The sequence below is a fragment of the Corapipo altera genome, unplaced genomic scaffold (assembly GCF_003945725.1).
Source record: "Corapipo altera isolate COAL_440 unplaced genomic scaffold, ASM394572v1 218, whole genome shotgun sequence".
Taxonomy (NCBI): Eukaryota; Metazoa; Chordata; class Aves; order Passeriformes; family Pipridae; genus Corapipo; species Corapipo altera.
Window position 1 is genome coordinate 98,754 of NW_020885072.1, and position 11,982 is coordinate 110,735.

The 11,982-nt window shown below is 53.7% G+C and overlaps 1 protein-coding gene across 1 annotated transcript in view; it reads right to left on the reverse strand.

Moving 5' to 3' along the window:
• Positions 1 to 11,982, reverse strand: part of DAGLA (diacylglycerol lipase alpha) — a 57,463-nt gene that overhangs the window by 26,797 nt on the left and 18,684 nt on the right. Inside the window, exons 4-8 of the mRNA XM_027669239.1 lie at positions 10,661 to 10,799; positions 9,234 to 9,445; positions 6,850 to 6,951; positions 6,267 to 6,405; positions 3,270 to 3,357 (exon numbers count right to left, since the gene is read on the reverse strand). Coding sequence (XP_027525040.1) covers positions 3,270 to 3,357; positions 6,267 to 6,405; positions 6,850 to 6,951; positions 9,234 to 9,445; positions 10,661 to 10,755 — 636 coding nt within the window. The 5' untranslated portion in view covers positions 10,756 to 10,799. The remainder of the gene's footprint in view (positions 1 to 3,269; positions 3,358 to 6,266; positions 6,406 to 6,849; positions 6,952 to 9,233; positions 9,446 to 10,660; positions 10,800 to 11,982) is intronic.

Here is an 11,982-nt window from a genome sequence, read left to right on the forward strand (position 1 = left end):
ATTTAACCCAGACCTGGGATCCTGTTCCCAAATTTAACCCAGACCTGGGATCCTGTTCCCAAATTTAACCCAGACCTGGGATCCTGTTCCCAAATTTAAACCGGACCTGGGATCCTGTTCCCAAATTTAACCCAGACCTGGGATCTTTTGGCCCCAATTTAACTTGTCCATATTTAATCCAGACCCAGAATTCCTTTTGCCCATGTTTAAGCCAGATATGGGATTCTTTGGCCCCAATTTAACTTGTCCATATTTAATCCAGACCCAGAATTCCTTCTGCCCATGTTTAAGCCAGATCTGGGATCCTTTTCCCAGACTGAACACAGATCTGGGATCTCTTTTTCCCCACATTTAACCCAGCCCTGGGATCCTCTGACCAAATTTAAACTGGATCTGGGATCCTCTGGCCCCTACTGCCAGGCTTTTCCAGCTTTATTCTGGATGGCACCCAAGCAAAAAGGCCTGAAAAGGAAAACATGGAAAATGATCTGAGTCACTAAATGCAGAATTCCCAGGGGGGAAGGTGATCAATCCCAGAAAAGGAGGGACAGAAATGGAAGTGACCTGAGAGGGTCACGCAAAAAGGTTCTGGAGCAGAGGGACAAAAATGCTGAGGAGAAATGTTCTTTTTCCACCTTTTTGTCTGTACTACAGGGGAAAAAAAAAACCACAAAAGCCTGAAGGAAAACATTTTGGGAAGCGGGAGATGGGCTGGAATGTGAGTCAGAGCTGATGTGTCATTACTGCAGCCGAAGGAAAAGGGTGATCCAGAGGTTGGAATGTGGGGTTGTAGCAAACCAACGGTATTTTGGCTCCTGCCATCCCAAACCTTTCCTTCCAAGGATTATCAGAGCCTTGTCCTGAACTTTTATCCCAGGTTTTTGTGGTATCCTTTATGCAGCTCCTCAAACCTGCAGAGCTGTGGAAATCCTGACACTTTCCAGGTCGGGATTCCTCCTCTCTTTTCTCTGACCATCAAGGCAGTAAATCCCTTCTTTTCCCAGCAGGAATGACAGCCTTGCTCCCGCAGGAATGACCTACATCCCTTTATCCCTGCCAAACTCCTGGAGTGCAGGATGACTTCCAGTCACTCCTCACTTCCCTACACAGGTGAGTGAAGTGCCCATTAAGGGATGGGGATCCAGGTGCCAACTGTGCCAGAGGTGCCTTTGGAAAGCCCGGCATTAACCTCTCCAACATTCCAGCTGCAGGATCCTTGAAATCCTGACCTGCCAGGTCCCAGCCCAGCTCCTCTAAGCTCACCAGAAACACCAACAGCCTCCAAACAAATGAGGGAAAACATCCATTAATCCAAAGTGGCAGCAACAGCCCCAGATGCTCCGACCAAGAAGGGCTGTCCTGGAACTTTAACGTGGATTTTCTGCTCCAAAGGAAAAGCTTTTTGCTGGAACACCTGATACTATTCCTGCTCGGACACCTGGGACCCTTTTGCCCATCTTTAACCCAGACCTGGAATCCTGTTCCCAAATTTAACCCAGACCTGGGATCCTTTTCCCAAATTTAACCCAGACCTGGGATCCTTTTTCCCAAATTGTTGCAGGGGAACACCTGGAACGTTCTGCTACAAACCCTGAAGGCTCTGGGGCTTCCCATTCATCCTTTCCCCAGTTCCATGTCCAGTCCACAGAACTCTTTTCCAGCCCAAAGGACAAGGATCCTCTGCTACAACAGGTTTTTTTCCCATGAAAACTGGGAGAGACAGCAATGGATTCATTTCTGATCCATTCATTCCACATGCTCCCATTCCAGGGCATGGGAAAAAGTCAGAGCTTGTTCCTGCAGGGAAAAGAGGCCGGAAATGGCTCCAGCTGGATATAAAGTGGGAATTCAACAGCATGAGGAATGTGAAGAGTCTGGAATCTGCTTTCATCCTGAAGTAAAAAAAAAAACCAACAAACCAGGGAGAAACATTCCCTGCAGGGACCAAAAGCAGAGGAGACTCGGACCCTGCAGAATGAAGGGTTTGTTAAGAGCTTGGAATGCTTGGAATACTTTGCAATCCTGAGTAAAGTGGGAGTTGTTCAGGAATCAGGACCTTTGGGTGCCCGTCAGGGCTCTCCCAGGTTTTGCTTTTCCTGCTGGATTTCCCGAGCAGAGGAGCTGGGAGCTGGCAGGACTTCCCAGCAGGATGGGGCTGGGACGTTCCCTGGGAACACAGCGGCATTCCAGCCAGGGAAAGGGATCCTGGGAGGGGGCTGGACTCCTGCACAAGGCCTGTGCCAATTCCTGCAGCTTCTGGAAGCTGCACCCCGTGGATAATTCCTGACAAACCCTGTTAATCCAATCCATCCCAGCTGCCCCTTATGAGGAATAACAGTGGCCTTCACCTGATCCTCCTTGATTTTCCCACCTTTCCCTTTGGGATTTCAATTCCAGACGCATTTCTCTCCCTCTCTAAATTCATCTCCCTTCCCAACATGCTCCTGTTCCTGCTGCATCCCTCTGGAAGCAGAGCTCCAGGCTATATTTAGCCAGGCCACGCCGCTGTGGTCGCTCCCTGGGTGTTTTCCCTGTCATTTTCCCTGCCCTTCCAACCGGAGTCAAACATCTGGGGCCGCTGCTGGTTTTCCTGGAATGTCCTTGAGAACTCCCAGCTTTCTCCCTGTGAGGCTGTAACTCATTCAGGGCTCGGGGATTTCCACTGTTCCTTCGGGAGTCCCAGATCCCCTTGGCTTTTGTGGCTTTCTCCTGCCTTTGGGAGCGATTCCCTGCTTCTGCCAGGTCCTTCAGGAGCCCTCAAACACTCGGAATTCCGACTAAATTCAATAGAACAAGTTATCGGGCAAGTTTTCCATGCTTTTCCCAGCACCAAGGTCCCAAGGAATGCTGCTGAATCCCTACAGCTGCTCCCACTGCTTCCAAAAAGAACGGAACGATAACTTTTGGGGAAGGAATATCAAGCCCTTTTCCCTTCCTTGCAAGGGAAAATCCCAACTGCAGAACAGGAAAAGTCCCACTAATCTCCCAGTGGATCTATGGATTAGGTAGTTTTTGACTGTTAACAAATCCAGAATATTTTGCTGGATATTTTTCCAGGTTTATATTTTCCCATTCCCAAATCCCCCTCATTAAGGATATGGGACTGATCCAAAAAACCAGGAGAAACTGCCTCAGCAAACTGGCTGGGAAGGGAAAAGGGAGCTGACCGGGAATTGCTGCCAGATTTGATCCTGAAGCTTGCAAACCCACGGATTTCTCCCAGCGATATCCCAGTTTTCTGGCTCCCACAGGGAATTTCTGGTACCCACCGACTGCGAGTCCTTTGTCCTCGTGCAGCAAAGGAACACTTTGAGCCTCCTTGTCCAGCTGCTGGCCTGGCCCTCCTCCAGCCGGTGTCTGGGAATAACGGGAACAGCGGGAATGTGAGCACGGGGACAACGTGGCCACGGGAGGGTTTTCCAACGTTGGAAAAACAGGTGCTGATCCCTGTCCTTCCGCCTGTCCCGGACACCACAGACAGATCAACTCGGCTCCTTTTATAGGATAGGGAGGTCAGGAACCACGGGATCATGGAATCGTGGTTGGAAAAGACCTTTAGGATCACGGAGTCCAGCTGTTCTCTCTCTCTCTAATCCACATCCCCAGGTGCCACATCCACATGGATTTTAAATCCCTCCAGGGATGGGGACTCCACCTCTGACCTGGGCAGCCTGTTCCAACCCTTTCCAGGAAGGAATTTTCCCTAATATCCAACCTAAACATCCCCTGGTGCAGCTTGAGGCCGTTTCCTCTCCTCCTGTCCCTTGTTCCCAATACCCCCCAGCTCCCCTCTCCTGTCAGGGAGTTGTATGGAATGGGAAGGTCCCCCCTGAGCTGCTCCCGGTGCTCCAGCCCCTTCCCCAGCTCCACTCCCTTCCCTGCACATGCTCCAGAGAAGGGCAATCCAGCTGGTCTGGCTTGGAAGGGATTTTAAGGATCATCATGTTCCACCTTCCACTATCCCAGGTTGCTCCAAGCCCCATCCAACCCAGCCTCAGACACTTCCAGGGATGGGGCAGCCACAGCTCCTCTGGAAAAGCCATTCCAGGGCCTCCCCACCCTCTCAGAGGAGAGTTTCTTCCCAATATCCCATGGAAACCCACTCTCCTGCAGCTTAAGGCCACTGACTCCATGCTCCCTGAAATCCCAGGCTCCTCTAAAGCAGGGCCTTTTTTATGGAAACACAGATTTAATCCAGGTCAGAGCAATCCAAAATAAAATCCCACTCCATTTTCCACCAGGGGATCCCACTGGGATAAACCCAAGCCCAGGAAGTGGGTGGTGTCTGGAAGGAAAAGGTGCTGGGAAAGGAAGGTTTGCCTGGAAGAGAAGGAGCAGATCCCACAGGCAATCCAGCACCTCCTGCCTGAACATCCAGAACCTTTGGGAAGATTCCAAAGGAGCAATGGGAATAGGAGCAGGCTAAGAGCCAGCAGGGCTCTGCTCTCCAAGATCCCAAAAGAATTCCACAACCTCACTGCAGGGGTGGAACACCCAAGTGTGCTCTCAGCTACTTTCCCTCCAAAATTCCCAAATCATTTTTTCCCAACGCTTTCCTTCCACGTGTTCAGCAGGAGCTCCAAAGCTCCTTGGAAAAGCCTCGGCACGAGGAGCTGAGCCTTTGGTTGGGTTGTTTTCCTTCCTCAGCCCACACATCCACCCTGGAAAACCACCCTGGCACACAATCCAGCCAGGCAGAGAATTCCCTAATCTACTCCTGGGAAACCCATTCCAGAGCCTCACACCCTCCCAGGGGAGGTTTTTTCCCTATTTTCCACAAAATCATGACAGCTGCTCATCCTGGGAATGCCCTGATCCCAAGCAGGAATCACCACACTGGGCTGAAAGGGCATTAATTCCAAATATGCCATACACTGGAAAGGTCAGGAGGAATGTCCAGCGTTCCACAACAAAACCCAGCCTCTCCTTCCAACAAAACTTGAGGCCTGATCCTTAGAAAAGCCCAGTTTCCCTTCCCAAAGGATCCCATTTCAAGCCACTGGAAAAGCCCAGGGTTCAAAACACACAAAGCCAAGGAAAAATGTGGAATTTGCAGTGGATTTTTGAAAAGCCTCATTTTTCACCCCTTTGGATCCCAGGGACTCCAAAGGCACATTCCTCAAGGACAGGCACAGATGTCAGAGGAAACAAAGCCTGTTTGTGTTGTCTCCTACCGGAAAAAAATCCTTCGGAAAATGCTTGGTTGGGGGAAAAAAAAACCCTCTTCTCTTCCCATCTGGGAAGCTGCAGGATGGAATCAATCCTTAATTAAAAGGTCCCAGTGCCAACACAACAGGAATTGTTTCCTGGCCAAGAAACCTCAGGGCAAAGGGTTGGATTTTGGAGAAAATAAAGGGAGAAAAGGGGATTTAGAGGAAGATGTTTCCACAATTTAAGGAAAATTTCAGCACTGCTTTAATGAATCCAAGGAAAATGCTGCTCCAGGATGGGCAAACAAGGATTTGCTCAGCCTGGAGAAGGGAAGGCTCAAGGGAGACCTTGGAGCCTCTTCCAGGGCCTAAAGGGACTCCAAGAGAGCTGGAAAAGGAGTCTGGAAAAGGACCTGGAGCAACTGGACAAGGGGGAATGGCTTCCCACTGCCAGAGGGCTGGGAGAGATGGGATATTGGGAAGGAATGCTTCTCTGTGAGGGTGGAGAGGCCCTGGAACGGATTTCCCAGGGAAGCTGTGGCCGCCCCATCCCTGGAAGTGTTCCCGGATGGGGTTTGGAGCACCCTGGACCAGTGGAAGATGTCCCAGCCCATGGCAGGGGGTGGAATGAGATGTTCCATAAAGGTCCCTTCCAACCCAAACCATTCCAGCATTCCATGATGATTCCATGACCTCTCCTTGCACCAGTTTTGCGTCGTTTCCTCTCACACTCAAATTCCCAAATTCAGACGATTTGTCGAAGGAATCACCTTAAAACCACTCCAGGAATAAAAAGGGGACTGTAAACCACATAAGAACCGTTCCTACATCCATCAAACCCTTATCAATTGCAAGCCTATTCCCTCACCTCTATATCCTTGGTTTTGGTCCCCTGGAAAACCCCGTGATCCCACAGTTTCCAAGGGAGATCCGCTGGGATTCGCTCTGTCCCAGCGGGGGAGCAGAACCAGCCCAGGGTTGATGGGCACGATCCCATCCAACCCCAGCGCCCCGAGCGCCAGGATCCCTTGGAGTGCCGGGATCCCCTGGACTGCCTGGATCCCCTGGACTGCCGGGATCCCCTGGACTGCCGGGATCCCCTGGAATGCCCCTCACCTGAGGTTGTAGGTGCGGAGGTTGCGCTGCCGGCGCTTGGTCGCCCGGAGCTTGACGAAGGTCCTGCCGGTGGGGTCGAAGACACAGAGCACGGTGATGCAGACGCTCAGGATCACCACCCAGTTACACACCACCATCCCTGAAAAACAAAAACCGCGGGAATGGCGCGCTCCGGCCCTCGCTTCCCACCTCGAACCCACCCAGAAACCCTCTGGAAAAGCTTCCGAACCACAGCCGGATGAGTTTTCCCGGCTGTTTTGTGGGGTTATTGAACACCCTGGGAATATCCAGGACTACAGCATGAGCACGTTCCCACCAGGAGGCGGGAAAAGAGTTCCAGGGAAAGAGCGAAGCCATTTTGAAGGGGAAAAGCAGGATTTCCAGACTCCCCCCTTCCTGCCCTTTCCCCGGGAACACAAATCCCTGTCTCAGCACCGAATGCAACGACTGTTCCAGCAATAAGGAGGGAGACAAGGAGCGCATTGACAGCTCCAATCCACTTCCAGGCGTCCATCCCCACCCGGCAGGAGGGAATGCTGGCCGTGGATCCGCCGGAACGCGCCCCGACATTCCCAATCCATACCCAGAGTGACGCTCTTGGCCGTGAGGTCGTTGCAGGAGGTGTAGTACTGGGTCAGCCACACGATTCCCACGATGGCATAGACGAACTCGATCACCAGGATAGCTGGGAAGAGAGGGAATACCGTGGGTAACAGCAGCGTTTCCCTGGGGATTGATGCCTCTCCCTGTTTTCCAGCAAGGAAACGCAGGGACGAGTTGCTCAGCACGGAAGGAAAACGCTTTGGAATGGGACATTCAAGGAAATGAAGCAAAAATGTGACTGCTCCCAAAAAAAAAAGAAAACGGGATCATGGAGAGGTCAGTGCCCTTGGCTGTGTCAGGGTGTGACTCACAGACCCACATTCCACCCACGCTGCTGGAAAGACTCCCTGAGGCACCGGGAATTGCGGGATCCTGGTCTTAACCACCTCAGACAGCTGGCCTGGCTCCCAGATCCCAAAGAAATCCTGGACACGCAGGATTTCTACACTTAGGAAATGTTCCCAGGGCCCCTGCAGCCTTCCAGGAACAGCTCCCAGGACACATTCCTTAAGGAAACACTTCCTGGCTCCTCAGTTTTACTCTGATAAGGGACACGAGACTGGGCACTAACAGTGGTTTTCCTGGAATAAAAAAGCTGGGAAATGGCTCCCGGGTGCCCATCCTCCCACTTCCCAGAATCCCAAAGAACAAGCAGGCACTCAGGCACGGAGAAGGTAAATAACCCGCTTGGGAACTCCTTGGGATGGAGCCGAGACTGAACCCAGCCCGGCCTAATCCCACCCCCTCTCCTCATCCAGAAGGATCTTTCCACAAGTGGTTTTGCCACAGACCTGGAAAAACCAGTTCCAAGAGTTTTCCTGGGCGAGGACCCAGGGTTGGAACCGGCTCCTGCTCATCCCCATCTATGCCTTAAACCCGAGTCAGGCTTTGCTAAGCTCGGCTCTTCTCCCCTCTGCCGGCACCTGCTGTGGGACAGGAGCAGGGACGAGACATTCCCGGGTTCCTACGGGAGTTCCTTCCCTAAATTCCTCCGCATTAACCAGCACAGCCCTAAACTGGGACAGTCACATGGACCTTGCCCACGCACCGGTCACATTCCCACTTCCCTCAGCAGCGCTGATGAACCACCGGGAGAGCAACAAACTCCGGGAACAGGGACACAACCGGCCCACGATCCGGCGCAAATCCCGGCCCGGAGCTTCGGGAAGAAAAGGGGATGCTCCTTGGGGCAGGAAAACGCCTCCTTGGATCTTCCCCACCTCCCTCGCCCCGGGTTTAGTCCGGGTTTAACACAAACCTCCAGCTTCCCTAGGGAAGGCCGAGAAGCTGGGGAGGGAGAGTGGAGCTGCCGAGCCAGGTCATCCCTGCTTTTTACTGGATTCCGCAGGAAAACCACCCGGCAAAAAGCAGGGATGAAAAGCCACGAGACGCTTTGTCTGGATCTGCGTTTCCAGAAGGTTTTTTCCCCCTGTAAAACATTCCCAGGGCACAGCAGAATCTGATTAAATTCCTGCAGCTGGGAGACCACAGAACACAGGGAAAAACACAGGGAAAAGGAGCCCTGGCTGAGAACTCAAGGAATAATCTCTCCCTGCTCTAGTTCTTCAAGGATGGGGGAGACAGGGAATGTTCTTAGGGAGAGAAATGGGTGTTTCTGGGGAGAGAAATGTTCATCTTTAGGGAGGACAATGTGCATTTTTAGGGAGAGAAATGTGGGAGTGGGATTTGGGGAAATTTGGAGGGTTTTGGGGGGGGGGGGGTGGGGGATTCTGGGGTTTTGTGGAATTTGGAGCACTTTGAGGGGCTTGGGATTTTTGGGGCATCTGGGGGCTTTTGGAGCCTTTTAGGGATTTGGGGGAGTTTGGGACATTTTGGAGGTTTTGTGGCGTTTTGGGGAATTTGGGGCACTTTGGGAGGGTTTTGGGGGGCTCCCAACACCTCAGGGGAATTTGAGGGCCACAGAGACACCCATTTGGGGCTGAAAAATCACTTTATTTGGGCATTCAGGGGGATTTTATGTCTTTTGGGAAGAGATGGATGTTTGGGGAGGGATTTGGGGGGGTTTGGGGTTTTTTTGGGGAGGAATTTTGAGGGTGTTTGGGGTGACAAAGTCGTCAATTTTGGGCTGAAAAAGTGCTTTACTTGGGGCTTTGTGGGGGATTTTATGTCTTTTGGGAGGAAATGGTTTTTTGGGGAGGAATTCTGAGGGTGTTTGGAGGGGTTTTGGGGTCACAACGGGGCCGGTTCGGGGGCGAAAAAGCTGTTTATGGGGCCTTTGGGGGGGGGGGGGGGTTGATGCCTTTTGGGAGGAGCCGGATTTTCAGGGAGGGATCCCGTGGGTGCTGGAGGGGTTCTGGGGTCCCAGGGCGGCCGGGGGCCGTGCGGGCAGCGCGGGGGGCTCACCGAGGCGGACGTAGAGGACGTACTGCATGGAGTCGCGGGGCTCGGTGTAGAGGATGCTGCCGCGCATGCTGAGCCAGATGATGGCCAGCTCGGCGATCATGCAGCTCAGCAGGATGCCCAGGTAGCCCCGGCCGTGGTCCACCAGGTTCAGGGAGCAGGTCTCGTCGGGGTTGTACACCAGCCCGAAGAGCACCACGGACAGGATCACGAACCTGCCGGAGAAGAGCCGGGAAGGTGGTGAAGCCGCTCGGGGGCCCCGCGAGGGCTCCGGGCTCCGTTTGCTCCACCCGTTCCCGTGGCCAGTTGGGAATTCTGCTCCCCCGGCACGGCAACTGGATCTGCCTCGGGGCACGTTATCCCGTGGGATTTGCCGCTCCCACCCTCACCTAGAGCAGCTGTGCCTGCCCCTGGATCCCTGGAAGTGTCCAAGGCCAGGTTGGACAGGCTGGAGCAACCTGGGATAGTGGGAGGTGTCCCCTGCCTGTGGGATAATTGGAACTGGTCCCTTCCAACCCAAAGCACTCCAGGATTCTTTTTCCTGAGCCCCCGGACAGAAACACAGCCCCAGATTTCAGTGGACCCATCCCTGGAAGTGCCCCAGGCCAGGCTGGATGGGCTGGAGCAACCTGGGATAGTGGAAGGTGTCCCTGCCCATGGCAGGGGAGTGGAACTGGATGATCCTTAAGGTCCCTTCCAACCCAAACCATTCCAGGACTCCATGATTGTTTTCCCTCTGTACAAAAACACGGCCCCAGATTCCAGCAGATCCATGCCTGGACACAGGATTTGCCACTCCCACCCTCGCCCACAGGAGCCGTGGCTGCCCCATCCCTGGAAGTGTCCAAGGTCAGGTTGGATGGGCTGGAGCAACCTGGGATAGTGGAAGGTGTCCCCTGCCTGTGGGATAATTGGAACTGGTCCCTTCCAAGCCAAAGCAATCCAGGATTCCAGGATTGTTTTTCCTGAAGCCCTGGACAGAAACAGAACCCCAAATTCCAACAGACCCATCCCTGGAAGTGTCTGAGGCAAGGTGGGATGGGCCTTGGAGCAACCTGGGCTAGCGGAAGGTGTTGGAGCTGGAACTGGATGAGGTTTAAGGCCCCTTCCAACCCAACCCATTCCAAGATTCCATGATTGTTATTCCTGAGCCCCTGTATGGAAACACAGCGCCAAATTTCAACTTTGGATGGCACGGGAGGATACAGGGAGCTCTGGTCAGGCTCTCTGGGACTAGGACAGAACTTGGAACTGGGACAGAACTTGGGACTGAGCTCAGCTGAAAAACCAGGAGCCGGAATATCTCCGTGTCCCTCAGAAACGCCCCAAGAGGATCTTCCAGGTGCATGGGAAGAACTTCCAGCCGCGCCGGGGGCAGCCAAAAGAATCCCTTGGAGGATTCCAAGCCTCCCTGTGCCCTTCCCACTTACCAGGTGGTGTGCAGGAGGAAGAGGAAGACGGCTGGCAGAACCAGGTCATCGCTGCCCACGGACCAGCGGCGGCGGAACACGACAATCCCTGGCATGGCTGGCGGGTCCCGGGAAGTTCAGCAGGCACGACACTCACCTCCTGGAAAAGAACGGAGCCGAGGATGCTGAGCCCCTTCGGCCCCCTCTGGAAAGCCCCACAACCCGTGGGGATGCATCCAGGAGTTATCCTGGGTTTTATTCCAGCACCTCCCTCTCTCACGGAGAGCCAGGAGAGGAAGGAATTTGCAGAGTGGGAATGATGAGGCGAAGCCGGTAACTCATCCAGCTCCAGTTCATGGGATTACCTGGAATCCCGTTAGGGCCAACCCAAACAACTCCAGGATTCCAGGATTGTTTTTCCTGAGCCCCTGGACAGAAGCACAGCCCCAAAGTACAACAGACCCATCCCTGGAAGTGCTCCAGGCCAGGTGGGACAGGGCTTGGAGCAACCTGGGCTAGTGGGATTTTGGGCAGGTTATTCCAGCCTCAGAAACCCTCCTGCCATGTTTTTCCATGGACACGCCTGCTGCCAGGCTCTCGCTGGCCAACAATTCACCCCCTCCCTTAGCTCAGGAAGCCAAAATATCCATTAGGAGTCAGTGGAAGCCTCTGAGGAATATCAACAGCACTTCCAGCCGGGAATATCAGTTCCTAGGATCTCTTTCCCTGGACCATTCAGAGCATCCTGCCAGCTCCGCATCTTTGTGCTCCAAATCCAAGGTGGGGGAAGAAGATCCAGGAGCTGCCGTTTCTCTGCCCATGTTTTGTTTGTGCTCCTATTTTTAGAGCCTCACAAACCCTTTGGAAAAATAGAAACAGGAGCTCTGGAAAGTCACGAGACGGCACCGGGCGCTCCAGCCACCTCCTCCGGCACAGCCAGCCCACAGCATCCCGGCTGGAAGCGCTCCAGCCCCGCTCCACAGGGGCTCCTGCAGCACAGCTTAGCCCCCTCCTGCTCCCCTGGCCCGGCACACAGCCCGCAGCCGGGAACCTTCCCTGGCTCTGCCAAACCTGGGATTGTGTCCCTGCAACCTGTCCAAAGGCACCGGTGCTTCCCTGGCTCTGGGATCTGCCCTGTCCCTCCCTCCATTCCATGGGCCTCCCTCCATTCCCTAATCCGTGTCCCTCTCTTCATTCCCTAATCTGTGTCCCTCTCTCCATGCCCTAATCCTTGTCCCTCCCTCCATTCCCTAATTCCTATGCCTCTTTCCACTCCCTAATCCGTGTCCCTCTCTTCATTCCCTAATCCATGTCCCTCCCTCCATTCCCTAATCCATGTCCCT